The sequence below is a fragment of the Kogia breviceps genome, chromosome 2 (assembly GCF_026419965.1).
Source record: "Kogia breviceps isolate mKogBre1 chromosome 2, mKogBre1 haplotype 1, whole genome shotgun sequence".
NCBI lineage: Eukaryota > Metazoa > Chordata > Mammalia > Artiodactyla > Physeteridae > Kogia > Kogia breviceps.
Genome location: NC_081311.1, coordinates 136057538 through 136084532, shown reverse-complemented (window position 1 = coordinate 136084532; position 26995 = coordinate 136057538). Strand labels below are relative to the sequence as shown.

General features: G+C 37.8%; 1 protein-coding gene and 1 long non-coding RNA gene across 2 annotated transcripts in view; one reads left to right on the top strand and one right to left on the bottom strand.

Annotated features, from left to right (window-relative positions):
- The window catches only part of SCN9A (sodium voltage-gated channel alpha subunit 9), a 147464-nt gene extending 139364 nt beyond the window's left edge, over positions 1 to 8100 (top strand). The window contains exons 26-27 of the mRNA XM_059052237.2: positions 206 to 476; positions 3693 to 8100. Coding sequence (XP_058908220.1) covers positions 206 to 476; positions 3693 to 4885 — 1464 coding nt within the window. The 3' untranslated portion in view covers positions 4886 to 8100. The remainder of the gene's footprint in view (positions 1 to 205; positions 477 to 3692) is intronic.
- Positions 1 to 26995, bottom strand: part of LOC136793597 (uncharacterized) — a 94249-nt gene that overhangs the window by 66395 nt on the left and 859 nt on the right. Inside the window, exon 2 of the long non-coding RNA XR_010839126.1 lies at positions 3739 to 3918. This is a non-coding gene — a long non-coding RNA (uncharacterized lncRNA). The remainder of the gene's footprint in view (positions 1 to 3738; positions 3919 to 26995) is intronic.

Here is a 26995-nt window from a genome sequence, read left to right as displayed (position 1 = left end):
ATACTGAAAGTCAACAGCAACAAAAAGTTTTCATGTACTCTAAGATTTAATATTTGTTGTACAAAGCAAGAACCTATGACCAGGGATAATTTATGCAAGTTTTGAAGACTGATACCTTAAAAAAATTGTTTTACTAATGTAATGATTTATGGATACTACTTGCAAAATTTACTGTATATTTCCTATTATTTTTGTTTCTTTGCAGAACAAATTCCAAGGATGTATATTTGACCTAGTAACAAACCAAGCTTTTGATATCGCCATCATGGTTCTTATCTGCCTCAACATGGTAACCATGATGGTAGAAAAAGAGGGACAAAGTGCATACATGACTGAAGTTTTATATTGGATCAATCTGGTTTTTGTTATCCTTTTCACTGGAGAATGTGTGCTGAAACTGATCTCCCTCAGATGCTACTACTTCACTGTAGGATGGAACATTTTTGATTTTGTGGTTGTGATTCTCTCCATTGTAGGTAAGAGCATTTATTAATCAGATTTCCATTTTGAATCAAACTAAACATCACACATACTCAGAGAAGTTTATGAATTCTTGAATGTAAACTTACTTTTGAGTAAGTTAGTAACACTGAAGGAGTGAAGGAACCTTAAAAACAAAACTAAAAAAACAAATACCTGTGTGTCAGAATTCCTAGGTTCACACAACAAGCCTCAAAGCCACACATATTCTGTTTGTTGGAAGCACATAAAACTCCTTGATATTTAATTTCCAAGATTACCCTTCACAAAGGTAGCAACTGGGTCTATAGGTAGGTATGTCTTAGAAGACCAATGTAGAATCTGAAATCACTTCAGGTTTTTACACATATGAGAACTATCCTTTGATTAATGATAATATAACTAGCCAGAATATCAGTGACTCTTTGTGAAAATTATTTCTGAACTCAAAGTGAAAAGTTAAGGTCTGAAGAAATGCCAGCTTCATTTCTTATGGCTTCATACTTGTCAAGTTTGTAATCATTTCTCAACCAACCCCAGTCATATCTGTGAATCACAGTATTTGATTTTATACTTCCTCTCATTTCATTACCATAGCTGTTTTTTCTATCCTCTTGTTTTTTTTATTATTTGTACATGCCTTGCCCATTAGTTTTGGATTGCATTTATTTTCATAATTATGAATTTTAGACAGAGATTGTAGAGATTATTTAATACAAACTCAATTTAGAGATGCTGAAACAGGCAGAACAGGAAAGGTTAAAAGTCACATAACCTAAAACTGCCATATTGAGGAGCACAAGTTAGAATAGGGATTCAAAATCAATTTTTGAAAAAGGAGTATTATTACCAGAGGTGACATTAAAGTTAATATATTAAAAAAACAAATTAAAATTTAGGTAGGAATCACATACTAACAACAAGCAAAATGGTGGAAGCATTCCAGTTAACTTAGGAAGAAGAAAAGAGCGTCCCTCTATCACCTCTATTTGTAACAGTGTTGGCTGATACAATTAGATAAGAAAACAGAGAGGTGCATATATTTGAACAAAGGAGCAAATTTTCATTTTCAGATCTTATTATGGCACTCTAAAAATGCAAGAGAATCAACTGAAGAATATGGATTCAATTAGAATTCAGAAGGTGCAAATTTTAAATTGTACGTACCAATGTTAGTAATTGTTTTATATGTGGAGCAAAAAATTAGAAAATATGCCTAAAGAAAAATTTCATTCACAATTCCAATAAAAAATAAAGTAAAATACCTAGTAACAACTTTAACAAGAAATGTATAAGGTTTCTATGAGGAAAACTAACAGAAACAAACGAAGGTTTAAATAATTGAAAGGCCTTTGTTGTACTTGGATAAGAAGGGTCTCCCTGTAATCATGACCATTTTTTAATAGATTAATCTATAATTCCAGTGTTATCCCAATGAGAATATGAGTGTCTTTTTGTGTAGTGGGGATAATAAATTGGTGATATAAATCTAATGATTCTAAAATTCACCTGGAATCAAAATTAGAGTAATGAGGGGTGACTTACATTGCTAGATATTAAGATTATTATTACAGTGATGAAGTAAAACAGTGTTTACTAAAAAGCTCAATCGATTCAAATGAATAATCCAAAATTAAACATCAATATATAGAGAATTACTAAGTTACTCAGTTAAAAGATCTCATGGATCAAGATTTATTAATTGATGTGTAAAAATTAATGTATTAAAAAAATGGATTCTAGTAGAAACAGATTTATAACCATGAGCTTGAATAGTCCTTTCTATTCATGACAAACTTGACTCCATGAAGAAAAAATAATAGATATGACTACATAAATATCAAAATATTCTGTGGAGGAAAACTCACTACCACCACCAAATTTAAAAAAAAAAAAGTTGAAAGACAAATTAAAAACAGGGCTATTGGGGCTTCCCTGGTGGCGCAGTGGTTGAGAATCCGCCTGCCGATGCAGGAGACACGGGTTCGTGCCCTGGTCCGGGAAGATCCCACATGCCGCGGAGCAACTAAGCCCGTGAGCCATGGCCACTAGGCCTGTGCGTCCGGAGCCTGTGCTCCGCAACGGGAGAGGCCACAACAGTGAGAGGCCCGCGTACCGGAAAAAAAAAAAAAAAAAAAAAAAAAAAAAAAAAAAAAAAAAAAAAAAAAAAAAAAAAAAACAGGGCTATTGTTAATGTAACATTTAAGGCCGACAAATGATTAGCACTTGTAATAGAAAAATAGTCCTCATAAATCAGTAATAAAATAGTAAATCTCCCAATAGAAAAATGGGCAAAGGACTAGACTAGGCCAAAAAGAGAAAGTTGAAAATAGTCAACAAGCATACAAAATGTCCAATAAATAATTTTTAAAAATTGGATTATTTTTTCCCAAAAGAAATGCAAATAAACTACAATAATGAGATGTTTTAAACATCACAAAGGTTTTTCTGGTAAAATTATAAAGAAAAATGACAACACTGGTGAGCATGTGGCGTATGAACACTTTCATAGACTATCACTAGGAGTGTTAATTTGTACAAACTTTCCGGAGATAGATTTGCAATATATAACAAAATTTTAAATATACTGTTTGACCTACCTTCTTTTATTATCAAAATATGCCCATTCAACTAAAAGAAAATATACCTGCTTGGATATTTGTCTCAGCCAAAACAATTGGAAACAACATAAAATTCTTCAATATATGGTTATTTTGACAGAACATTTTACAACTATAAGGAATTATTCTGTTGTCATTTATATGAAAATATGTCCATAACATATGATGAAGTAGCTAAAACAGATGACATAAAAAAGCTCCTATATCATGATTACATTTGTAAATGTTCATGTGCTTGCATAGAAAAATGGAGTGATCCTCAACAAAATATTAACAGTAGTAAATGGTTGGTTGATATTTCAGGTGATTTATATTTTCTTTTTAGCATTTTACTGTGTAGCTTTAATTTTTCTACCCTTACAATTTAAAAAATTGTTGTGGAGGAAAAAAGATCTACAAACTTAGTAAGGGAGAGAAAATTTCACAATAGTAATTCTAACCATTTTCCTGTGGGATTGCTTGATCCTTGGGTTGTTATGAAATTGCTTTCAGTGTAAAATGACAATCCTGAAATCATAAGAGGTAGGATGGCACATAAAACTATTTAGAGTCATGATTTTCTGTACCATGGATATTTAAGTATTTTCTTTGTATTCCTTCCCTCTTCACCAGGTATGTTTCTAGCAGATTTGATAGAAAGGTATTTTGTGTCCCCTACCCTGTTTCGAGTGATCCGTCTTGCCAGGATTGGCCGAATCCTGCGTCTGATCAAAGGGGCCAAGGGGATCCGCACGCTGCTCTTTGCTTTGATGATGTCCCTTCCTGCGTTGTTTAACATCGGCCTCCTGCTCTTCCTGGTCATGTTCATCTACGCCATCTTTGGGATGTCCAACTTCGCCTATGTTAAAAAGGAAGCTGGAATTAATGACATGTTCAACTTTGAGACCTTTGGCAACAGCATGATCTGCCTGTTCCAGATTACCACCTCTGCTGGCTGGGATGGACTGCTAGCACCTATTCTCAACAGTGCACCACCTGACTGTGACCCCAGAAAAGTTCATCCTGGAAGCTCAGTTGAAGGAGACTGTGGGAACCCATCTGTGGGGATATTCTATTTTGTCAGTTACATCATCATATCATTTCTGGTCGTGGTGAACATGTACATCGCTGTCATCCTGGAGAACTTCAGTGTTGCCACTGAAGAAAGTACTGAGCCGCTGAGTGAGGATGACTTTGAGATGTTCTATGAGGTTTGGGAGAAGTTTGACCCTGATGCCACCCAATTTATAGAGTATAGCAAACTCTCTGATTTTGCAGCTGCCCTGGATCCTCCTCTTCTCATAGCAAAACCGAACAAAGTCCAGCTCATTGCCATGGATCTGCCCATGGTCAGTGGGGACCGGATCCATTGTCTCGACATCTTATTTGCTTTTACAAAGCGTGTTTTGGGTGAAAGTGGAGAGATGGACTCTCTTCGTTCACAGATGGAAGAAAGGTTCATGTCTGCAAATCCTTCTAAAGTGTCCTATGAACCCATCACAACTACACTAAAACGGAAACAGGAAGATGTGTCTGCTACTGTCATTCAGCGTGCTTACAGACGTTATCGCTTACGGCAAAATGTCAAAAACATATCAAGTATATACATAAAAGATGGTGACAGAGATGATGATTTGCCCAATAAAGAAGATATGGGTTTTGATAACGTTAATGAGAACTCAAGTCCAGAAAAAACAGATGGAACTCCATCCACCATCTCTCCACCTTCATATGATAGTGTAACAAAACCAGACAAAGAGAAATATGAAAAAGACAAAACAGAAAAGGAAGACAAAGGAAAAGATGGCAAGGAAGGCAAAAAATAGAGCTTCACTTTTGATATTTTGTTTACAGCCTGTGAAGGTGATATATTTGTGTTAATAAGACTCTTTTAAGGAGGTCTATGCCAAAACTCTTTTTATCAAAATAGTCTCAAAGTCAGTGCAGTCGCTAGCTCTGATTCTCTAACATAGGTGAGCAGCATTAGCAGTGGCTATTTTTGCATTGGTAAATGAATCTATAAGAATTCTTAAGAGTAACTGTACAGGGATTATTGATTACAGCAAACAAAGGTGATTTAATTTTATTTACTTTTAATAAATCAGAAGACCATGTAGAAAATGTTCACATCTGCCTTGTCATCTTTTCACAGGACTGTAAACATTCATGTTTCCCATGCAAATACACACACGTGCGCATGCGCGCAAATATCTGTCATTTGGATATCTACAAAAGTGTTTTCCCTTGGCTTTGCAATGGAATGAATACTAGTAATGAATGTTTAGTTAAAACATCTTGTTATTACTAGGGGGCAAGACTCTTTTATCCATCTACAGTGGTCATTCTATATTTTGAGGTGCTTAAATTTATTCATATTGCATCAAAACGGATTTATATGTGCCTATTAAATGCCATGGGATTAAAAACGTGTAGGCTCGTCAGTTCAACAAATGCTTTTTATTCATCTTGACTCATATACCAACTAGGATAAGAGTTACCTTTAGAGTATTGTGCTTCATAGACTGCCTTTTTCTATATCCTTCTTTGTTCATATAATAACTGTGGAACATGAAAAATTATTTTAAGTACGTATCACATTCCTCGAAAGAAAAAAATGAAGGTAATTGAGAAAAGAAGCAACTGAAGAAAGCTTTATTCACTTTTATGTATACAGTGTAACACTGGACTGTGCTGCCCCAAAATACCAATAATGACCCAAATCTTAGTCATTTTTGTCACAGTTTTCTGCTTTCTGATTCAGTATTGTTGAGTCGTTCTTTAGCACTAAGCAAAGTTGATATTTCTCTTCAGTGGAGTGCTTTCAGATATGCAGATAGGTATTTGATACCATGGAACATGTTTGAGCAGATAATGTCTCGGGCACAGTGTTAACTGTGTCTCCTGCATACCATCCTAAGTATGTATGGCAAGCTTTCAAGTCCTAATACATGGCATGCTTTCAACACAGACTTGTGTGTGAAAAGGATGAAATAGCATTCATCCTCTTGAACTTTTATGCTTTCATCTACAAAATGAGAAAGATGTCACTTTCTCCATAAAATTCTATGACTATGAGGTATATTATGTATCAATCAATAACATATCCTGAGCTTATAGTTTACCAAGCACACATTCATTTTGCTTTAGCTGTTGTCCTTCTACCAAGTATTATGAATCTAGTTTTTTAAAAAATCCTTGTTAATAGTGGCTTGAAAAGAAACAGCCATGATGTATTTTTTATGAGTTTATTCCAGGAATATGAGCTCTTTCTTCTATCAAGTTATTCATGCACACAGAAAAATCGAGTTACATAAATAGAAAGAATTTTATTTAGAAGATTTTGTGGGAGTTTTCAAAGCAAATATATACAACAATATTTCATTCGTTTTCTTAAATGAAAAAAAGAACATAAATATATTTCTATATTAAGTACTTAAAGCAATTTTTTTGTTGTTCTGGCTAGTTAAAATAAAGGAGATTTAAGCATACCTATAGAGATGAAGAAGTATAGGTAGAGAATGAGAGGCAGAGAGGCAAAGAAACACAGAAATGAGAAAGACAGATAAAAACAAAGAAAGCGACATTTCCACAGAACTTCCTATCTAGAATGTTTTCAACATCTGTGAAGGAGATTATCACATCTAGACATTTGTCCTAAGGCACATATGAAATTAAACCTAGGGCCAAAGATTCTTTATACCTAAATTCAATCACTCATCTTACATTATTTGAGCCTCTTTTTTATTTAATATATGATACCATGCAGTGTTTTCCTAGACTATGTAGAGCATTGCATCACATCCCTGCTAAGTCTGTTGAAAATAGGTTTTGACAATTTAATTAGAGAACCATACAAAATATATTACATTTGTAAGATATTTTAATACATTAAGAAATTAATATTACCTTAAATTTGAATGCAGTTTATCCTCATCATTTTAAATCCATATAAATATAACTGCACTTTGCATATTTATATAATACAGTGTGAAAAGATGTATAGTGGGTAGGTTTATGTGTGATTTACTACTAATGTTTTTACATTGCCTGATTTTTATGTGAAGAAAATATTGGCAACTGGTTCCTCAACACAATTTCTTCTTAGCATTTCAAAAAAAGAAAAACAAAGTCACACTTCTATTTCATGCTGAACCTATTTCATGCTGAACTATAATTTTTTTTTAATATAACATGCTTAGGTTTTGTATATGTATGTTTTCCCAGGAATGTCTAGTTGTGACTTTTTATCAATTACTAGTAATATTTGGAACCAAGAGGTCATTTAATACAGTACAAGCTTGAAGGAAAATTAGACTTTTCTTTTCATGTAGATTACTGTTTGGTACTGATTATAAGATACCACCCTCAGAAAGCACTGTCATGCTAATATTTAAGTCACACAATCATTGAACTCATTTAACCTAATGATATAGAATGGCAGTTACACTGTAAAATTTAAATTGGAATAAAACTGAAGTGAACAGACTTGAACACAAATCCATTCATACAATTTGAATAAAAGTGGGAGAATCTCACTTTACCTTTTTGACTGTTACATAGTTTGCAAAAGATATAAGTGATTTGTGGGCTGTTTCTAAATGCTGATTGTTGAAAACCTCAACCCAAAATGTTCAGCATGATTTTATAGAATTTTAATAGCTTTGTTAAAAAGAGTTAAGATAAAATGCATATGTAAATAAAGCAGTTCTAAATAGCAATTTCAGAGAAATGTTAATGGGAGTGATGAAAAAGGGCCAGCTAAATTAGAATGCCCAAGTAATTGGCTTGGGTTTAGGACCTATGTATAAAGGCCAACAATTTCTGTTAATATCTGCAGTTTATTATGTTATATTCTTGAGGAAAATAATCAAGAACTGCTTCATAAAATTCAGTGAATAGCCATGAATATACTAATGCTGTTTACATAGAATTCTTTACAAATTTCATACATCTATGAATGCTCAAAATCTTTGTCATAAATTATATTGTAGTTACACTTGAGACTTACACATTGTAATAGAATCTAAAAATAAAAGTCATCAAAAAATAAAATCATGTTTGCATGTATTTTCTGTTTGTGTGAAAATAATCTTTAAGGAGATCAATTCAGTGCATTCCTAAATAAGCTGTAGCTACTGATAACTTTTTTCTTTTTATTGAAAAATGGACAGCTTCAAATGTCTTCCATGAGAAGTTTTCCAGGGTAAGAACGATGGGGATAAAGACTGTAGAGTTCCAAAGGAATTCATTGAAATCTACAATAGAGTTAGTGCAGAAGAAAATTGAGTCAGGAAGTGAAAATATACAAACATTTAGCCACACAATGACAGTGTGTATCCTTTTTGTGTGATAGTGTTGAGAGGTAAGATAGCATACATAATGGCGAGGGCTTGGGTTCTAGATCCAGAATTGTATTCGGATACCAGTTAAGCCAGGACTCTTCAGATTTCCTTAATACATTACTTAACGTGTGCCTCAGCTTTCTCATCCATAAATGAAGATAATAGTACTACGTTGCCATATGGTTATAAGGGTAGAATGAGAAAATTCACATGAAGCAATTAGAACAGTGCCTGACAACACAGAATCAAGAATTTATATTACTAATAGTAGTCAGTGTGACAGCCAATTCGCTGCTAAAAGCATGAGCCCAAGCCATCTCTCCGTCATACAGGAGGAGCACAATGCATTCTCCATAAATGTTAAATGATGATATTTCTACTTTATATGGATAAGTGTGAATATAGTATCCCAAAGAGTCTCATGCATCCAGTTGGTATGTAGTGAGCATTCAGTGCACCAAAATATTTTTAAATTGAACTATATTTTAGATTTATGAATGCAAACAACATGCTAAAATGAGAAAACATGCATACTGTATTTACAAAGGTTTAGCTTTTTCCAGAAGAGCATTTGGAGGTAGCAGTTCCCATATTAACTAAATAGTCCATCCAAACCTCTATTTTAGTTTAGCTGTGAGCATCCAGTCCTGTTATTTGCCTTGAAATAAGATATACTAAAAGAATTGCTGCTGAGCTGGGCCACTATTTCTACCTTGTGTGTTAGTATAATGGCGTGTAAAAAGGTACAAAATATTCCTAGGGAATCTCTGTACTGGCAGTTGTGATAGTCACTCTGCAGAATAAAATTATAGTCCCTCAACAGTACCATCACCTCAACCTGATTGGCAATCACATAATCACATGACGTTCCTACGACAGAACAGCTCAATTCTTCCTTGCTGTAGATAACGTTATGCCATAACCCAGGCAAAATGAGCTGCAGAGTACACGGTAATAATCTCTCTCAAGGAAGGGAAAAGTTGCATACTGATTAGAGCAGAGGAGACCTTTGCTGCAACAACATTTAATGCATACAGGAAGAGAAACATGAATAATTGAGAGCTATAAACAAGCAACAGAGCAAAATGCTACACTTTATTATTCTAAGAGTTGTATAATTAGGTACCTACATTAACAATCCGTCCCAGAAAAGAAAGCCAATTTTAAGACATTTAGGAGGGGGCTTCCCTGGTGGCGCAGTGGTTGAGAGTCCTCCTGCCAATGCAGGAAACACGGGTTCATGCCCCGGTCCGGGAAGATCCCACATGCCACGGAGCGGCTGGGCTCGTGAGCCATGGCTGCTGAGCCTGCGCGTCCGGAGCCTGTGCTCCGCAGCGGGAGAGGACACAGCAGTGAGAGGCCCGCGCAAAAAAAAAAAAAAAGGAGATTTAGGAGGCATGTGTCATGTCTGTAATCATGTGCTTTAGCTTGCTTCTCAAATATTTAATATATATTTTCATAAGCAGTTTAAATGCAAAAACGTCATGCATAAAACAATAGGCAATAAGTATATAGAAATGATTCAGAGCTTGTTAACAATTTTGAAAACCTAGTGGAATTGAGGAAAAATTACTCCTGTTCCAGATGCTATATTTGCTGGCATGTGCTAGTTTTGATTGTAATTCATACAAGACAATATGACTTCTATTTAGTTAATTTCCACTAGGTGACTAGCAACACCTTGGGATATCTATGGGCCTATCAAAATAATTAATTAAAAGCAAAGACAAACCATATTACGAAGTGAAAGAAACCAGTCTGAAAAGGCAACATACCGTACAAACTAGCAGGTGACACCAATGGGAATACTTCAACGCAGAACAAACAGATTTCATAACCTTAGGGAATTTAAAATAAAATTGATTTTAACTGCATTAGACCCCTAGCAAAATTGAAAAGAGAACTACCAAAGAAAACTGCTGTAAAGTATTGAGGGAAAAGAACGCAATTCAAAGACAAGGTCTGGGAAAGACTCCTAACAAATTAAGACAACAAAAAAGTGAACTTTTCCAACATTCCCCAAAAAGTCACAAAAACCCCATCTACTTTTTGTCTTTCTGCAGTTTTAGAGCTGCTGACACCTTCACTTCCACCTCAGCCTATGGAAACAAATCCATGAATTAAAAGCTTTTCTGACTCCTAATTACTTTCAAGGAAGTCAAACTTAGCAAAATTCAGTTTATGTTCAAAAAGAGCTAAACGTCATATGTGAACTGTTCATTCATTCAGTGAATATCTACTGGGTACCCTCAATCTGCCAGTCCCTGTTTCAGACACTGTAAAACAGACAAATCCCTTCCCTGGTGGAGATTTTATTTCAGGAGAGGCAAAAATCATCATTTTTGACAACTGAATGATTATAAATATCAGAGAGTAACATTATATTGATTTATCATTCATTATAAGTCATGTATATATGAGTTAAATTATATTTTACTATTTCTTCTATTATTATGTTATATACTATTTTCTTTTATGATACTTTGAAACAGTATCAGGTCATTCCACTCGCAAAAGCTTCATAATTTTGGTTCATAACTTAAAGACAGTGACTTGAGGTTGTGCAGATTCTTTTACTGCAAATTTTTTAACTGTAGAAATACTCTAGCCATTCATTCTAATAATTTATAAGCTGTTTTGCCAGAGAAAATCACTCTGGAACTAACTTTTCATCCCTAGTAGGTATTTTACTTCTCACTCCTACAAATAAGTGATTTAAAAATCAAGAATACAGAATAGTTATTTCACTATGGCAGTTCAGGCCAAATATTGAATGAGAAAAGATTAAAATTTATAGTTAAAATGTGTGCTTCTGTTTGAAGCTAGGGTATTCCTATTGTCCTTGATGTTCTTCCCAACCCTGGCAATTAAGAACTAATTTTGTAATAAAATACAATGAATGAGACATAGGTATCAAAGCTCCACAGAAAACATATTTTTTTCTTAAAAATCCTGTGAAACTCACCACTACCAAACTTCTAAATATCAATATCTCCTTTTGACTCCCTTTAAGAAAAGAGTAAAGATAGAATTTTCTTGTAATCTCCCTAAACAACTCAGCCTGTCTTGATATATTGGTTCTACTTGATGCCTTCAATAAAATCAGCTCTGTTAAGAGAAGAATTGGGGGAAACAGGTGGGAAAAGAATTTCTCCATGCTTCATTTTCCCTTCCTAATTTATTTTCTTTTATAAATTCATCTTTCCCTACCCATCTCATTTCGACCCACAAAGATTGAAAATTGGTTTAGAGTCATCTAATTTGGCCCTGACACTTGCAACTAAAAGAAAAGATATTTATTTCTAAGGAATCACAGTCTGTTTATTTGAGAGGTAAATGGGTCTGCCTCCTACAAACCTCGGCCAGAATACCGAGTGTAGAGCCAGGTTACGAGCAGAAAGCGATTTGGGAGGGAGCCAGGGAGAACAAAGGAAACGATCTACTTTAGCTTCATGATACTAAACGACAGACTATATATGAGAAATCTGAAGAATGGCTGCAGGCAAGAAGTGAATGTGGGTAAGCATATTTAAAATTTTTCCTTTGAAATAAAGCTGAAACTTCACTTAACTCTCATGCCAAGAGCTATAACGGGCATGATTAGTTTGGTCTTAAGAAGCCAATGCTTCTATAGAAAAGCAAAGCCCATTGACCTGAGCAAAGCTAGGGAATCATTCTGGCAGCTTAAAATGGCAACCGTTGGCATTTTTTCCCCATTGGCATTTCTTCCTGTCTAGTTATCTCCTTCAAGAGTAAGAGAACTCTTTTTTTTCTCCCCTATATCTGTCATCTTCAGAGCTAAAACTAACAAATCTCTTCCTCTTTACAAGATCCATAAAGAAAATTAGACGACTTTGAAAGCACTTAAAGAAATCTGCTTTTCAGAGTGCAATACCATCTTATGCCTTTAAGCATTGCCAAAAAAATATAAATATCTACACATATACACAGCAGCAGCCTATTACATAATATCATGAGTTTAAATCTTTCTGTCACTTACTAACAATGTGACTATAAACTTGAACAATGTACTCTATTCTCTGAGCCTGCTTCTTCATCTATAAGAGACTGGCACTCATTAGATCCAAAATACATACATATGTGGTAGAAACTTTAAAGGGCAACAATTTATTATGCATTTTCTGAAGTATCTCTCAATTTAGGATTCAGTAATAAATTCTATAAAATAATATTGAGCATCTACTGTATCTTGGAAGAATCAGTCAACAATGATAGTACGATGCTTTACTTCCATATTGTACCATGCGAACATGATGAAGACGAGTTAAATTTAGCCAGGGTAGACTACAGCTGAGTATTGAAAAGTGAGTAAGAGTTAGTTTTGAATGTGTTGAATTTGAGGTACTATAGGTCAAAGAAAAAAGTCCTGAAGGCAATTGAATATAATAGCCTCTAGTTCAATGAAGACATCAGGGTTAAAGACACATATCCAGGAGTCATTGCTTTGTAGGGATGGTAGAATCTAAAGACAGGCTAAGTGAACCAGAAAGAGCATATGCAGGCTGAGACATGAAACAGAGAGTTTTAAGGAGAACCAAGAGAGTATTAAGAAAGAGAAAGTGAGCAGCATTACAAAATGCTTCAAAGTTGGCACACAACTAAACGTATCAGTCATTTAGTGCAAAAACTTTTCGAGGAATAGTACATGCAAGAGCTATGTTGCATGAATCAATGAAAAGTATGTTAAGGCTTAATATGACCATTAAACACCTGTCACGAAATTCACCTTTCTAGCACATAGCAGAGTAGATAGTGTAAGAATAGAAACTTAAGGAGCCAAATTGAACATCCTATTTCATGAAGTATATGTTTGCATTTTCTGCCTATATTTAAATTGGGCTTTCAGGACATCAGTGGATATGTCAGAGTAAGGACTTCTGAAAATCCAGTTCTCCATAAATGAACAGAAGCACCAGCAAAATTGTCAAAATCAACTTTTTCAGAACTTTGAAAATTAACCAAAATTAACCAAAGGAACATTTATTCAAGAAAAATGGCTGTATCTCAGTAAGAACTGCAAACTTCACAGTAGCCTTTGAAAACCAACAGTCCTACAACCACAGTGAAAACCTACAGCCTAGAGACACGGAGCACAGAACAGATTTGGAGCTCCCCAAAAGCCATTACCAGAAAATTGTGTGGCAGTTCCATAGTAAATCCACTTGCACGGCTGTCTTATTTGGCCTGCCTCAAAGCTCAGCCAGTGCAAAGAGCCTTAACCCTGCGGTTGTTCTCAATTATTTAACATTGCACCTGCCCACGGCAGTGATAACAGTCGGGGTGAACAAGATTATAAATAAATTTTAAAGGAGAAGCTGGGGAATGAGATGTCCACAACGGACTTTGTAAACAGGTGGGAAGAGATGGGCACCACGGGCCCCTTCAGCCAGTCCAAGCTGGCTCCGGCACACCACTGCCATCTATCATGTGCCAAGAACAGAATGGAAAATTTCTATTCAGTCTCTCCTATCTTAGAGTAACCCATAAATTGATAGTCACATGTCAGAGATGAGGACATAAACTTAGGTAACTTGCTCATGGCTATACATCACGAAAAGGATAATACGAGAGTTCAAATCCAGATTTCTCTGATTCCAGAGACCACATCTCTCATTTGTTTCAGGGAGTGGTAGTCAAAAAAGCCACCCCAAACCTCAGCAATAAACAAAACAAGAGTTTGGTTAAATGTTGAGTTGCTTCTTAAGATCATGGTTATCTTCTGAATATCCTGGATGTCTTGCAGATGATGGAAATTTTATTGCTAGCATCAACTATATGCAAAGTATACAAGTAGATGGATTGAGAATCCTTAGAGTGGAAGATTAATCAGAGTTCAGTGCACCAACAAACTCTTGGAACCCCTCTCTCTAGTCCTCTTTCTTGCTTTGTTTGCTAGATCTTTTCTTTCTTTCATTTTTTTGACCATTTCCTCCAAACATTAACATTTTAGAAGTCAAGGGCAGCAGGCATTGAAAGAAAAAGTGAGTAACAGGATGTGTCTATGTGTTTAGCAATTCTGGTGAAAAACAAAAAAACGGATCAGTTTCAATGGTAAAAATGTCAATGAGGTAGTGAAGGAGTTCCATCCCTTTGGGAGACTGAGTCTCCACCTGTCAGGAATAAAAAGAGAAGATTGGTCCCAAGTTAGACCAGTGATTCTCAGATGTTAGTACGTGTTACCACAGATCACTGAGTTGCACGACCAGTTTCTGACTCACTAGATCTAAGGTGGGGCCCCAAATTAGCATTTCTAACAAGTTCCCAGATGATGCTGAGGCTTTTCATCCAGTGACCACAATTTGAGCAGGGATGCTTCAGATACCCGGTAATCTGTGTACACATTACAGATGGAAACGCATTGGTAAAGATCCCTTCTTCTCAAACTTCACTGCACATTGCAATCACCTGGGGACTTTAAAACAAATGCCTAGGTCCCAACCCAGAGATTCTGCTTTAATTAGTCTGGAGTGCAGCTTGGGTGCTGGGAATGTTAAGAACTCCACAGGTGATTCTAATGCACATCTAAGTTTGAAAACCAGTAGAAGTTGCTCTGAACTTTAATCCATGGATGCTATATTCTTTGCACATGATTCTCAGTGTTTCCTCCTAAAACTGGCCCATAAGAAAAGCACTCGTTCCCTCAGTGTCCTAGCTTGTTTCAAGTGTGTGTTGATTGGTATAAGCTGGAGTGCCGGCTGGGAGACCCAGTAGACTGTGCCTGAGCTATGAGTTAGGAAGCTCTCCTTTGGGTCTCCCTCAGTCTCTGCTACTTACTGGATGTGTGACCTTACTTAGCTGAATATGACATTTAATTTCTCTATTTTGTCTCCTGTTCTTAGGTATAGATAATAGTGAGCAGTATATTTTTTAAAACTTGGAAAATAATAATATAATAATATATTATTTCTCTGCATATGGGAGGTTAAAACATGTTACCTCCTTTCCATTGTTAAGAACAAAATGACATTCAGCCTATTCAGATTGAATAAAATGGTTTAAAATAATAATATAGTAAAGAGAGAATTTGTGGTCCCATTTTGGCTGGCAAGTTTTAAAAATTCTTTATATAATGGCTCCATTTTCTGGTCAATGAAATAAAGAGTTTTCAGGCTCCAAAATGCAGTCAGGTTTCACGCTCCACGAATTAACTAGACTAGTCTGAGTCAGGAAAAGATTAAGGTGATTTTTATTTAGAAAACTTCCACAAACTTGATTTAATTTCTTCCTTGAGGATTTTACTTTATTGTTTGAATCAAGCCCAGTCTCTGTAACACTGCTATGTAAAAGTGAACGGTGTTGTATTTGCATATTTCCCTCTGATTTCTTTCGTCATTGTTCCCCATCCTTCCCTCTTGGTACTTCTTCCTCTGGCACCCAGTCCTGCTGCTACCCCTGATGCTTCAGGCAGGCTTGATGTTTCATGCTCTGTACCCAACTTTTCATTCTAATTGGGAAGAAATTTTATGAAATTTATGCTAAAATAGCAATGAGAAAGTATGGATAACTGACCCGTGAACAAAGTGTGGTTCCTAGAGATGGAATATCTAGCAGAAAGAAAGATTCTCAATAGCAGATCTAGATCTAATAAGTATAAGAGATCTTTGGGGGCTTATGGGCTTAGCTTAGTAGGAATGAAGACCTCTTGAAAAGTGAGATTAATTTTTGTTTTGTTTTGTTTTGTTTTGTTTTTGTGGTACGCGGGCCTCTTACTGTTGTGGCCTCTCCCGTTGCGGAGCACAGGCTCCGGACGCTCAGGCTCCGTGGCCATGGCTCATGGGCCCAGCCACTCCGCGGCATGTGGGATCTTCCCGGACCAGGGCACGAACCTGTGTCCCCTGCATCGGCAGGAGGATTCTCAACCACTGAGCCACCAGGGAAGCCCAAAAAGTGAGATTAATTTTAAATGAATAGAAAAGATGTGTACTTGAATGGAAAAAAAACCCCTATGAACCCACTTACTGTTTGGATATAAATCTCATAGAAATGTTTTACTCTCCCTGTGCCCAATGTATTTGATGGCAAATATAGCACAAGTTATCCATATTCTTTAGTTAATACAATACAGTAAAGTAGTAGACCATTTAAAATTGTATTTCAATGTCTATCTGAGCCTTAGCAAATATATCTTACTGGTTCAATATAACTGAATATTAATATACACAGCTAGGTTAGTATTTTAGAAATCCAGTATGAGCCTATTGTCATCATAGCTGTTGTTTTGCTTTTTATTAAGAGGAACACAATCTTTTCTTAGAATAGGGAGATAGGGACATACTTGAATAGAAATTATATTTTTACTTTTTATATGTATTTTATGGAAATTGTGATTTATTTTTGTATGCATTGGAATGTTCCGGGCCACAGTAGATATGATTCACATCAAGACATATTGAGTCTAATAGGATATTATTTACACCAACACATATTGAGCCTATTAATATGTCTCTTGGGATAAAGTGAGTGCAAGCAGTTAGTTGAATAGTAAAAGAAAAGGGTTGGGGAGAAGTACCATACTTTTTGCTCTGTAACTTCTCTATAAGAAGAATAAAACTTCTGCTACTGTTTCATCCTACAAATATGATAGTGAAAAACTTAGTCTCTTCTAATACTTTAGTGTTGAGATATTTTAAGTGGTTTTATTGAAATGAAAGGATATGAAAATTACCTCAAAAGTATAGTAAAGAAACTAAAGAAGAATAAAGGATTAAGATGTTAAATACTCTAATAGCAAAATAATCCCTGAGTCTCTTGTGAACCTCCAACGGACACAGTATTTTCACTAACTCACTAATAAGGTCTTACATTCTCTGATATGAAATGTACAAAGAAAAGAAATAACCAATAATTTTTTGGTAGGATAACTAATTCAATAGATATTTATTGATTGCCGTCTTTGTTAGATACTATTCTAGGCACTGGGGGAAAAAAAGAGTGAACAAAATAGAAAACAGTTTCAGTCTTTAATAATAATAACAACAGTAACAATAGCTAGTAGTAGGTGGGCATAATTACACCAGATCCTGCATGATCTATTCAACTAATTCATCCCTCAATTAATATTTATAACGAATTTCTTCTTGTCCCCTTGTTTTCTTCATTATCCTTCACTCCCCTCATCTGCAGTTTTAAAAAAATCACAACAATCCGAGTTCATTCTGAACAATATGGCAGAAGGGAGCTTTGGGGGTAGGGAGGGGGTTGAGGCTTAGCGAGGTTCTGTTATAAATGTCATGTGCCTGGATTCTCCTCCTCATTGCAAGTTGTTAGAACAGCCCTGAGCAGTACTCAGCTTTCTGGGGATTTTGTTTCATCTTTATGAAGTACTAACACAGTATTGGGATCTATACTTAAAATAGGCCTCTTGTCATGGTCCCACTTAAGTAGCCTGAAGAGTCAAGAGAACTAAGAAAAGAAAAGTAAGGTATGGAACAAGCAAGCTAGAACAGTGAGGGAAAACGGGTCAGGAACACCTCAGTAGACAACTACAGGTTGCATAGATATCACTGTAAAGGCCTCCCCCTGCAGGATTAATGGTAAGAAATGGATCCAGAAAGTGAACTTGTGGACAGCAAGGCATGCCCTGTTTGGTAGTAGGTAAGTCTTAAACTGTGACGTGGCCTCTGAGGATATGAGAGACAGCCAGCCTGCAGCTCTGGATTCCTGTGACCTTACAGCTTGCTCACTCTACTTAGAGCTAGCTCTCTTTGGGTGTTCCTCTGAAGCGGGGAGGGCTCTGGGGAACTGCATCCACTCACTCATTCGTGTCTGTATCTGGTTTTTAATCTTTGCACCACTTGCTACTAATTTGGTATAAACTAAAATGACAACTGTGAACTAAGTCTGAGTATACATTCCCTAGTCACTGATCATAGACCAGTTCTGTGTAGTCTGGTCAGCACAGGTAGGCTGCTTAACCACATTGCACCAGGCTGGTCACTTCAAAGGGGTCTGCGTTGCCTGATATATTGGGGGAACACACTGCACTATAGAAATACACATTTATTATTCCCTTCAAATCTAGTATTCACTCCTCAGATTGCAAAAATAACATGTTCTTTGTAGAAACTGGAAAAACACAGAAACCCAAAAAGAAGGAAAAAAATATAGTAAGTCCCCTACATATGAATGAGTTCTGTTCTGAGAGCGTGTTCGTAAGTCCAGTTTGCTTTTAACTCCAACAAAGTTAGCCTAGGTACCCAGCTAACACAGTCAGCTATATAGTACTGTACTGTAATAGGTTTATAATACTTTTCACACAAATAATACATAAAAAACAAACACAAAAATAAAGAAAACATTTTAAATCTTGCAGTACAGTACCTTGAAAAGTACAGTAGTACAGAACAACAGCTGGCATACGGGGCTGGCATCGAGTGAACAGGCAAGAAGAGTTACTGACTGCAGGAAGGAGAGGAGGTGGGGGATGGTAGAGCTGAAGGATCCTCAGAAATAGGAAACGGAGGGCAAGCTGCAATTTCACTCACGCCTGACGTTGATGGCACAGGTTCCGCTTCCTTGCTGGACTCAATTCTATCTACCCTCTTGAAAAAACGATCCAGTGATGTCTGGGTAGTAGCTCTTTTTTCCTCATCATAGATGACACGGTAGCAGTGGATTGTATTCTGAACGGCTGCTGCAACCTTCGTGTACCGGCCTATGTTCAGGTCCTGTGCCTCAAAAACTAACAGTGCCTCCTCAGATAAACAAAATCCCCTTGCCATTTCCTGCATTGTGAATCTCTTCGGTTCTTCAGCTACTTCTTCCTCTTGTCTCTCTTCATCCTTTCTCTGGGTCTCCAGTTCCATCAGGTCTTCATTAGTAAGCTCCTCGTGTTGCACAGCAAGGAGTTCAGTGAAGTCGTCCTCTTGCAGATCTAGCTCCAGCTTCTCGCTGAGGGTCACTAAGTTGCTGAAGACCTCTTTGGACTCCTTATCCACCTTTTCAAATCCACGAAAATTATGAATAGACTGCAGGCAAAGCTTCTTCCAGACCCCACTCATGGTGATGGCCGTAACCTCACGTCAAGCAAAGTCAATGTTTTTTATGGCCTTGTAGATGTTATATGCCTTTCAAAATTGTCACAAGGTTGTTCCTGACTCATCACTCGCCTCTACTGCCTGAGGAAAACTATGACGTAAATAATATTTCTTAAAAGTCGCTATAACTCCCTGGTCCATAGGTTGGATGAGCAACATAGTATTTGGTGGCAGATGCAGTATTGATGTTGGGATGAAAGTTGTCCATGAATGGGGTGTGGCCTGGAGCACTGTCGAGCAGCAAAAGAATATTGAATGGGACATCCTTCTCCAAGCAATATTTCTCTACCTTGGGGATAAAGTGGTGGAAAAAACAGTTCTGGAAAATGGCCTGTGTAACCCAGGCTTTGGGGTTACTCTTCCACACACCAGGAAGAGAGCCCTTGGCTGTTTTTAAGTATGCTTGGGTTCACTGAATGAAAAACTAAGAGAGGCTTCAGCTTCATATCTCTGGAAGCATTGCCACCAAACAACAGAGTTAGCCTGTCCTTTGCTGCTTTATAGCCTGGCATCAACTTTTCCTCCTTACTGATGTAACTTTGGTCTGGCATCCTGTTCCAGTACAGTCCTGTCTCATCCACATTAAAAACTTTTTCATGTAAATACATGCCTTCATCAATAATTTCTCGAAGTATTTCAGGAAATTCCCTGGCAGATACTGTATCGGCACTTGCTGCCTCACCACTTACTTTTACGTTGTGAAGTTTGGCTCTAGCCTTGAACTGATGAAACCAACCATGGCTGGCATTAAAATATGCACCTCTGATTCTTTGCCATTTTTCTTCTTTAAGACTTCATAGGGGAGGAGCTTCAAGATGGCGGAAGAGTAAGACGCGGAGATCACATTCCTCTCCACAGATACATAAGAAATACATCTACACGTGTAACTGCTCCTATAGAACACCCACCGAACGCTTGCAGAAGACCTCAGACCTCCCAAAAGGCAAGAAACTCCCCCCACGTACCTGGGTAGGGCAAAAGAAAAAAGAAAAACAGAGACAAAAGAATAGGGACGGGACCTGCACCAGTGGGAGGGAGCTGTGAAGGAGGCAATGTTTCCACACACTGGAAGCCCCTTCACGGGCGGAGACTGCGGGTGGCAGAGGGGGAACCTTCAGAGCCACAGAGGAGAGCGCAGTAACAGGGTGTGGAGGGCAAAGCGGAGAGATTCCCGCAGAGGGTTGGTGCCGACCGGCACTCACCAGCCTGAGAGGCTTGTGTGCTCACCCGCCGGGGCGGGCGGGCGGGGGCTGGGAGCTGAGGCTCGTGCTTCGGTAGGAAGCCGGGAGAGGACTGAGGTTGGCTGCGTGAACACAGCCTGAAGGGGTTAGTGCGCCACGGCTAGCCGGGAGGGAGTCCGGGAGAAGTCTGGAGCTGCTGAAGAGGCAAGAGACTTCTTCCTGCCTCTTTGTTTCCTGGTGCGCGAGGAGAGGGGTTTAAGCGCGCCACTTAAAGGAGCTCCAGAGGCAGGCGTGAGCTGTGCGATCAGCGCGGACCTCAGAGACGGGCATGAGACCCTAAGGCTGCTGCTGCCGCCACCAAGAAGCCTGTGTGCGAGCACCGGTCACTTTCCACACCTCCCCTCCCGAGAGCCTGTGCAGCCCGCCACGGCCAGTGTCCGGTGATCCAGGGACAGCTTTCCCGGGAGAACGCACAGCACGCCTCAGGCTGGTGCAACGTCACAGCGGCCTCTGCCGCCGCAGGCTCACCCCGTATCCGTACCCCTCCCTCCCCACAGCCTGAGTGAGCCAGAGCCCCCGAATCAGCTTCTCCTTTAACCCCGTCCTGTCTGAGCGAAGAACAGACGCCCTCGGGCGACCTACATGGAGAGGCAGGGCCAAATCCACAGCTGAACCCCAGGAGCTGTGCGAACAAAGAAGAGAAAGGGAAATTTCTCCCAGCAGCCTCAGGAGCAGCGGATTAAATCTCCACAGTCAACTTGATGTAGCCTGCATCTGTGGAATACCTGAATAGACAACGAATCATCCCCAATTGAGAGGGTAGACTTTGGGAGCAAAGATATATATATTTGTTCACCTTTTCTCTTTTTCTGTGTGGATGAAAGGCTCTTGGTGCTCCAGCCAGGCGTCAGGGGTGTGCCTCTGAGGTAGGAGAGCCAAGTTCAGGACACTGGTCCACAGGAGACCTCCCAGCTCCACGTAATATCAAACGGCAAAAATCTCCCAGAGATCTCCATCTCAACGCCAAGACCCAACTTCACTCAACGACCAGCAAGCTACAGTGCTGGACACCGTATGCCAAACAAGTAGCAAGACAGGAACAGAACCCCATCCATTAGGAGAGAGGCTGCCTAAAATCATAATAAGGTCACAGACACCCCAAAACACACCACAAGACGTGGACCAGGCCACCAGAAAGACAAGATCCAGCCTCATCCACGAGAACACAGGCACTAGTCCCCTCCACCAGGAAGCCTACACAACCCACTGAACCAACCTTAGCCACTGGGGACAGACACCAAAAACAACAGGAACTACGAACCTTCAGCCTGCAAGAAAGGAGAATCCAAACACAGTAAGTTAAGCAAAATGAGAAGACAGAAAAACACACAGCAGATGAAGGAGCAAGGCAAAAACCCACCAGACCAAACAAATGAAGAGGAAATAGGCAGTCTACCTGAAAAATAATTCAGAATAATGATAGTAAAGATGATGCAAAATCTTGGAAAGAGAATAGAGAAAATACAAGAAACGTTTAACAAGGACCTAGAAGAACTAAAGAGCAAACAAATAATGATGAACAACACAATAAATGAAACTAAAAATTCTCTAGAAGGGATCAATAGCAGAATAACTGAGGCAGAACGGATAAGTGACCTGGGAGATAAAATGCTGGAAATAACTACTGCAGAGCAGAATAAAGAAAAGAGAATGAAAAGAACTGAGGACAGTCTTAGAGACCTCTGGAACAACGTTAAACGCACCTACATTTGAATTATAGGGTTCCCAGAGAAAGAAGAAAAAACAAAGGGACTGAGAAAATATTTGAAGAGATTATAGTTGAAAACTTCCATAATATGGGAAAGGAAATAGTTAATCAAGTCCAGAAACCACAGAGAGTCCCATACAGGATAAATCCAAGGAGAAACACGCCAAGACACATATTAATCAAACTATCAAAAATTAAATACAAAGAAAAACTATTAAAAGCAGCAAGGGAAAAACAACAAATAACACACAACGGAATCCCCATAAGGTTAACAGCTGATCTTTCAGCAGAAGCTCTGCAAGCCGGAAGGGAGTGGCAGGACATATTTAAAGTGATGAAGGAGAAAAACCTACAACCGAGATTACTCTACCCAGCAAGGATCTCATTCAGATGTGATGGAGAAATTAAAATCTTTACAGACAAGGAAAACCTGAGAGAGTTCAGCACCACCAAACCAGCTCTACAACAAATGCTAAAGGAACTTCTCTAGGCAAGAAACACAACAGAAGGAAAAGACCTACAAAAACAAACCCAAAACAATTAAGAAAATGGGAATAGGAACATACATATTGATAATTACCTTAAATGTAAATGGATTAAATGCTCCCACCAAAAGACACAGGCTGACTGAATGGATACAAAAACAAGACCCATATATATGCTGTCTACAAGAGACCCACTTCAGACCTAGGGACGCATACAGACTGAAAGTGAGGGGATGGAAAAAGATATTCCATGCAAATGAAAATCAAAAGAAAGCTGCAGTAGCAATTCTCATATCAGACAAAATAGACCTTAAAATAAAGACTATTACAAGAGACAAAGAAGGACAATACATAATGATCAAGGGATTGATCCAAGAAGAAGATATAACAATTGTAAATATTTATGCACCCAACATAGAAGCACCTCAATACATAAGGCAAATACTAACAGCCATAAAAGGGGAAATCGACAGTAACACAATCATAGCAGGGGACTTTAACACCCCACTTTCACCAATGGACAGATCATCCAAAATGAAAATAAATAAGGAAACACAAGCTTTAAATGACACATTAAACAAGATGGACTTAATTGATATTTATAGGACATTCCATCCAAAAACAATAGAATACACTTTCTTCTCAAGGGCTCATGGAACATTCTCCAGGATAGATCATATCTTGGGTCACATATCAAGCCTTGGTAAATTTAAGAAAATTGAAATCATATCAAGTATCTTCTCCAACCACAATGCTATGAGACTAGATATCAATTATAGGAACAGATCTGTAAAAAGTACAAACACATGGAGGCTAAATAATACACTACTTAATAATGAAGTGATCACTGAAGAAATCAAAGAGGAAATTAGAAGATACCTAGAAACAAATGACAATGGAGACACGACGACCCATAACCTATGGGATGCAGCAAAAGCAGTTCTAAGAGGGAAGTTTATAGCAATACAATCCTACCTTAAGAAACAGGAAACATCTCAAATAAACAACCTAACCTTGCACCTAAAGCAATTAAAGAAGAACAAAAACCCCCAAAGTTAGCAGAAGGAAAGAAATCATAAAGATCAGACCAGAAATAAATGAAAAAGAAATGAAGGAAACAATAGCAAAGATCAATAAAACTAAAAGCTGGTTCTTTGAGAAGATAAATAAAATTGATAAACCATTAGCCAGACTCATCAAGAAAAAAAGGCAGAAGACTCAAATCAATAGAATTAGAAATGAAAAAGGAGATGTAACAACTGACACTGCAGAAATACAAAAGATTATTAGAGATTACTACAAGCAACTGTATGCCAATAAAATGGACAACCTGGAAGAAATGGACAAATTCTTAGAAATGCACAACCTGCCGAGACTGAACCAGGAAGAAAGAGAAAATATGAACAGACCAACCACAAGCACTGAAATTGAAACTGTGATTAAAAATCTTCCAGGGCTTCCCTGGTGGCGCAGTGGTTGAGAGTCCGCCTGCCGATGCAGGAGACGCGGGTTCGTGCCCTGGTCCGGGAGGGTCCCGCATGCCGCGGAGCGGCTGGGCCCGTGAGCCGTGGCCGCTGGGCCTGCGCGTCCGGAGCCTGTGCTCCGCAACGGGAGAGGCCACAGCAGTGAGAGGCCCGCATACCAAAAAAAAAAAAAAAAAAAAAAAAAAATCTTCCAGCAAACAAAAGCCCAGAACCAGATGGCTTCACAGGTGAATTCTATCAAATATTTAGAGAAGAGCTAACACCTATCCTTCTCAAACTCTTCCAAAAGATAGCAGAGGGAGGAACACTCCCAAACTCATTCTACGAGGCCACCATCACCCTGATACCAAAACCAGACAAAGATGTCAAAAAGGAAGAAAACTACAGGTCAGTATCCCTGATGAACATAGATGCAAAAATCCTCAACAAAATACTAGCAAACAGAATCCAACAGCACATTAAAAGGATCATACACCATGATCAAGTGGAGTTTATTCCAGGAATGCAAGGATTCTTCAATATATGTAAATCAATCAATGTGATACACCATATTAACAGACTGAAGGAGAAAAACCATATGATCATCTCAGTAGATGCAGAGAAAACTTTTGACAAAATTCAACACCCATTTATCATAAAAACCCTGCAGAAAGTAGGCATAGAGGGAACTTTCCTCAACATAATAAAGGCCATATATGACAAACCCACAGCCAGCATTGTCCTCAACGGTGAAAAACTGAAACCATTTCCACTAAGATCAGGAACAAGACAAGGTTGCCCACTCTCATCACTCTTATTACACATAGTTTTGGAAGTTTTAGCCACAGCAATCAGAGAAGAAAAGGAAATAAAAGGAATCCAAATTGGAAAAGAAGAAATAAAGCTGTCACTGTTTGCAGATCTGTTTGCAGATGACATGATAGTATACATAGAGAATCCTAAAGATGCTACCAGAAAACTACTAGAGCTAATCAATGAATTTGGTAAAGTAGCAGGATACAAAATTAAAGCACAGAAATCTCTTGCATTCCTATACACTAATGATGAAAAATCTGAAAGTGAAATTAAGAAAACACTCTCATTTACCATTGCAACAAAAAAGAATAAAATATCTAGGAATAAACCTACCTAAGGAGACAAAAGACCTGTATGCAGAAAATTATAAGACACTGATGAAAGAAATTAAAGATGATACAAATAGATGGAGAGATATACCATGTTCTTGGATTGGAAGAATCAACATTGTGAAAATGACTCTACTACCCAAAGCAATCTACAGATTCAATGCAATCCCTATCAAACTACCACTGGCATTTTTCACAGAACTAGAACAAAAAAGTTCACAATTTGTATGGAAACACAAAAGACCCCAAATAGCCAAAGAAATCTTGAGGACTAAAAATGGCTCCCTGACTTCAGACTATACTACAAAGCTACAGTAATCAAGACAGTATGGTACTGGCAAAAAACAGAAATATAGATCAATGGAACAGGATAGAAAGCCCAGAGATAGACCCACACACATATGGTCACCTTATCTTTGATAAAGGAGGCAAGAATATACAGTGGTGAAAGGACAGCCTCTTCAATAAGTGGTGCTGGGAAAACTGGACAGATACATGTAAAAGTATGAGATTAGAACACTCCCTAACACCATACACAAAAATAAGCTCAAAATGGATTAAAGACCTAAATGTAAGGCCAGACACTATCAAACTCTTAGAGGAAAACATAGGCAGAACACTCTCTGACATAAATCACAGCAAGATCCTTTTTGACCCACCTCCTAGAGAAATGGAAATAAAAACAAAAATATACAAATGGGACCTACTTAAAGTTAATAGCTTTGCACAGCAAAGGAAACCATAAACAAGACCAAAAGACAATCATCAGAATGGGAGAAAATATTTGCAAATGAAGCAACTGACAAAGGATTAATCTCCAAAATTTACAAGCAGCTCATACAGCTCAGTAACAAAAAAACAAACAACCCAATCCAAAAATGGGCAGAAGACCTAAATAGACATTTCTCCAAAGAAGATGTACAGATTGCCAACAAACACATGAAAGAATGCTCAACATCATTAATCATTAGAAAAATGCAAATCAAAACTACAATGAGATATCATCTCACACCAGTCAGAATGGCCATCATCAAAAATCTAGAAAAAATAAATGCTGGAGAGGGTGTGGAGAAAAGGGAACACTCTTGCACTGTTGGTGGGAAGGTGAATTGGTATGGCCACTCGAGAACAGTATGGAGGTTCCTTAAAAAACTACAAATAGAACTATCATATGCCCCAGCTCTCCCACTAGTGGGCATATACCCTGAGAAAACCATAATTCAAAAAGAGTCATGTACCAAAATGTTTATTGCAGCTCTATTTACAATAGCCAGGACATGGAAGCAACCTAAGTGTCCATCATCGGATGAATGGATAAAGAAGTTGTGGCACATATATACAATGGAATATTACTCATCCATAAAAAGAAACGAAATTGAGTTATTTGTAGTGAGGTGGATGGACCTAGAGTCTGTCATACAGAATGAAGTAAGTCAGGAAGAGAAAGACAAATACCGTAGGCTAACACATACATATGGAATCTAAGAAAAAAAAA